Source organism: Corvus brachyrhynchos, unplaced genomic scaffold, assembly GCF_000691975.1.
Source record: "Corvus brachyrhynchos isolate BGI_N302 unplaced genomic scaffold, ASM69197v1 scaffold1428, whole genome shotgun sequence".
Lineage (NCBI taxonomy): Eukaryota > Metazoa > Chordata > Aves > Passeriformes > Corvidae > Corvus > Corvus brachyrhynchos.
The window spans coordinates 1-3,654 of record NW_008239341.1 but is presented as its reverse complement, the minus strand read 5'-3'; the positions used below and the strand labels follow the sequence as shown (position 1 = coordinate 3,654).

Genomic DNA, 3,654 nt, shown 5'->3' with positions numbered 1-3,654 from the left:
AAGAAGGAGAAGGTGACCAAGAAAAGGTGACCACAAGAAGGAGAAGGTGACCAAGAAAAGGTGACCACAAGAAGGAGAAGGTGACCAAGAAAAGGTGACCACAAGAAGGAGAAGGTGACCAAGAAAAGGTGACCACAAGAAGGAGAAGGTGACCAAGAAAAGGTGACCACAAGGAGGAGAACGTGACCAAGAAAAGGTGACCACAAGGAGGAGAAAGTGACCACAAGGAGGAGAAGGTGACCAAGAAAAGGTGACCACAAGGAGGAGAAAGTGACCAGAAGAAGGTGACCCCAAGGAAAACGAGATGACCAGAAGAAAATGACCCCAAAGAGCACAAACAGAGCAAGACAAAGTGGCCCCAAGTAGGACCAGGTAACCAAGAGAAGATGACCATCAGCATGAGATGACCACGAGGCCAAAGCGAACAGAAGGACAAAGCGACCACGAGGACAAGCTGACCGCGACAACGGAGTGACCACAACGAGAACAAGGCCACCACAAAGAAAAGATGACCACAAGGACAACGCAAACAGCGCAACGCTACGGCCACGAGGACGAAGTGACCCCAGGGGCAGAGCTGGCCACCAGGACGCGCTGGCCAGGCTGACCACGCGGCCTCACCTGTTGTACCAGTTGAAGAGCAGCCAGTTGACCCCTTCCAGTTGGTACTCCCGGAGCTGGTTGTGGTTCTTGTACTCGTGCGACGCCTCCAGCTTCTTCCAGGCCCCGGCCTGGGGGCGCGGCTGGGCGGGGACGGGGGAGGGACAGCGGTCAGCGAGGCCCCAAAACCCCAAAAACGTGAACAAACGAGCCCAAAACGTCAAAAGAAGAGCCCGAGACGTCAAAAAAACGAGCCCGAAAGGATCAAAAATGACCCCAAAAGGACCAGGAATGAGCCCAAAATGACCAGAAACTGACCCCAAAAGGTCCAGAAACGGCCCCAAAATTGATAACGAATGACGTCAAAAATGGAAAAAAAAATTACTCCAGAAACATCAAAAATGACGCCAAAAGGACCAGGAATGAGCCAAAAATGACCAGAAACTGACCCCAAAACTGACCCCAAAACGTCCAGAAATGGCCCCAAAATTGACCAGGAATGACGTCAAAAAAGATCAAAAATGACCCCAAAATGACCAGAAATGATGTCAAAAATGAGAAAAAATTACTCTAGAAACATCAAAAATGACCCCAAAATGACCAGAAATGAGCCCAAAATGACCAGAAACTGACCCCAAAACTGTCCACAAAACATCCAGAAACGGCCCCAAAATTGACCAGGAATGACATCAAAAATGGGAAAAAATGACCCCAAAATGGCCAGGAGAGAGCCAAAAATGACCAGAAACCGACCCCAAAATGCCCAGAAATGGTCCCAAATTTGACCAGGAATGACGTCAAAAATGGGGAAAAATGACCCCGAAAAGATCAAAAATTACCCCAAAATGACCAGAAACTGACCCCCAAACTGACCCCAAAACTGACCCCAAAACGTCCAGAAATGGCCCAAAATTGATGAGGAATGACATCAAAAAAGATCAAAAATGACCCCAAAATGACCAGGAAAGAGCCAAAAATGACCAGAAACTGACCCCAAAACGTCCAGAAATGGCCCTAAAATTGACCAGGAATAACGTCAAAAGCAGGAAAAATGACCCCAAAAAGATCAAAAATGACCCCAAAATGAGCCCAAAATGACCAGAAACTGACCCCAAACCTGACCCCAAACCTGACCCCAAAACTGACCAGAAACAGCACCAAAATCGATCAGGAATGACGTCAAAAATGACCCCAAAAAGATCAAAAACGACCCCAAAATGACCCGGAGTGACCACAAACCCAGCCCGAAACTGACCCCAAAACGCCCACAAATCACCCCAAAACCACCAGAAACGTTAAAAAACGCCCAAAACCGTTAAAAATCGACCCCAAATCACCCCAAACCCACCCGGAACGTCGGGAAGTGACCCGGAGTGACCGCTGGAGGCGCCGCGGTGGCCGAGGCCGGCGCTCACCTGGCGCTTCAGCTCGGGGTGCCGGGCCTGGATGCGGCGGAATTCGGCGATTTTGGCCTCGTCCACGTCCTCCTGCAGCTCCCAGGTGCTGTCCTCGTACGGCAGCGAGCACCACTTGACCAGGTAGTACACCACGGGCTGCGGACAGAGTGACCACAGCAGCGGTCAGCCGGCGGTGACCGTGCCCGGGTCAGCCGGCACCGCGGTCTGGCAGTGCTGACCACACCCTGACCTCGAGGGACCAAAATTTGGGGGCACTGACCGCTCTCTCGAACCTCAATTTTGGGGTTCTGCCACCACGAAATCCAGGGAAAAAACCCAAAATTTCAGGTTCTACCCGCGCTGAGCCCATCAAAAATCCCCATTTTGGGGTTCTACCACCACGAAATCCACGAAAAATCCCGATTTTGGGGTTCTTCCACCACGAAATCCATGAAAAATCCCGATTTTGGGGTTCTAACACCTCTAAATCCACGAAAAATCCCGATTTTGGGGTTCTAACACCTCTAAATCCAAGAAAATACCCCATTTCGGGGTTCTACCACCCCTGAATCCACAAAAAACCCCAATTTTGGGGTTATTTCAGCCCTAGATCCATGAAAAATCCCAATTTTGGGGTTCTACCACCCATAAATCCATGAAAAATACCTATTTTGGGATGCTTCCACCCCTAAAGCCACAAAAAATCCCCATTTTGGGGTTCTTCCACCCCTAAAGCCACAAAAAATCCCCAATTTGGGGTTCTTCCACCTCTAAATCCACGAAAAATCCCCAATTTGGGGCTCTTCCACCTCTAAATCCACGAAAAACCCCCATTTTGGGGTTCTTCCACCCCGAAATCCACGAAAATACCCCAATTTGGGGATTCTTCCACCCCTAAATCCATGAAAAACCCCAATTTTGGGGTTCTACCACCCCTAAACCCACAAAAATGCCCACTTTTGGGGCCCCCCGACCTCGCCGTTGTCCTTGTCCACGCTGTGGGACTCGTCCAGGATCCGATCGACCTCCACGTAGTCGGGGTTGAAGGGCTCTTCATCCTGGGGAAAAAAGCCCCAAAATCCCCGTTTTTCTCCCCAAAATTCATTTTTACCCCAGATCCCTGGTTTTTTCCCCCAAAACACCCGTTTTTCCTCCACAAATCTCAGTTTTTCCCCAAAACCCCCAGATTTTTACCAATTTCAGATTTTCCAAAAAACAATGTTTTTCCTCTCAATTCCTCATTTTCCCGCTTCCCCATTTCTTCCTTCCAAACCCTTGCTTTTTCCCCCCAAAATCCCCATTTTTTCCCCCAAAAATTCCCATTTCCCCCCCAAATCCTCGTTATCCCCCCATCCCCATTTTTCCCCCAAAACCCCGAATTTCCCCCCCCAAAAAACCTTTTTTTTCCCCCAAAACCCCATTTTCCCCCTCAGAACACCCCGATTTTTCCCAAAACCCCCAGAAATCGCCCCGAACCTCGTGGAAGAAGTGGCGCATTTGGTTCATCTTGGTCTTGAAGCGCTTGAGCTTCTGGTGGATCCTCTTGTCCTTCTCCAGCTGCGCGATCGTCGCCCACTCGCAGTGCAGGTACGAGCTGGGGGCGGGGCCGGGGTCACACCTGGGCACAGGTGAGGGCCCCGCCCACCCTGGGGACACC

At 50.4% G+C, this 3,654-nt stretch overlaps 1 protein-coding gene across 1 annotated transcript; it reads right to left on the bottom strand.

The window, feature by feature from the left end:
* Positions 1-598: 598 nt before the first annotated feature.
* Positions 599-3,644, bottom strand: LOC108448404 (chromodomain-helicase-DNA-binding protein 8-like). The gene is made up of 4 exons (XM_017741172.1): positions 3,474-3,644; positions 2,972-3,055; positions 2,016-2,153; positions 599-743 (listed from the first exon to the last, which is right to left on the bottom strand). Exons 1-4 carry the CDS (start codon positions 3,501-3,503, stop codon positions 618-620), a joined length of 378 nt encoding a protein of 125 aa, XP_017596661.1. The 5' UTR covers positions 3,504-3,644; the 3' UTR covers positions 599-617.
* Between the last annotated feature and the right edge of the window lie 10 nt (positions 3,645-3,654).

Coding starts and splice junctions, on each gene's coding strand:
- LOC108448404 (XM_017741172.1), bottom strand. CDS start 3,503: ATGAACCAAATGCGCCACTTCTTCCACGAG. Junction 3,056..3,473: donor TGCGCCACTTCTTCCACGAG/GTTCGGGGCGAT, acceptor TTTTTTCCCCAG/GATGAAGAGCCCTTCAACCC. Junction 744..2,015: donor ACCCCGAGCTGAAGCGCCAG/GTGAGCGCCGGC, acceptor GTCCCCGCCCAG/CCGCGCCCCCAGGCCGGGGC.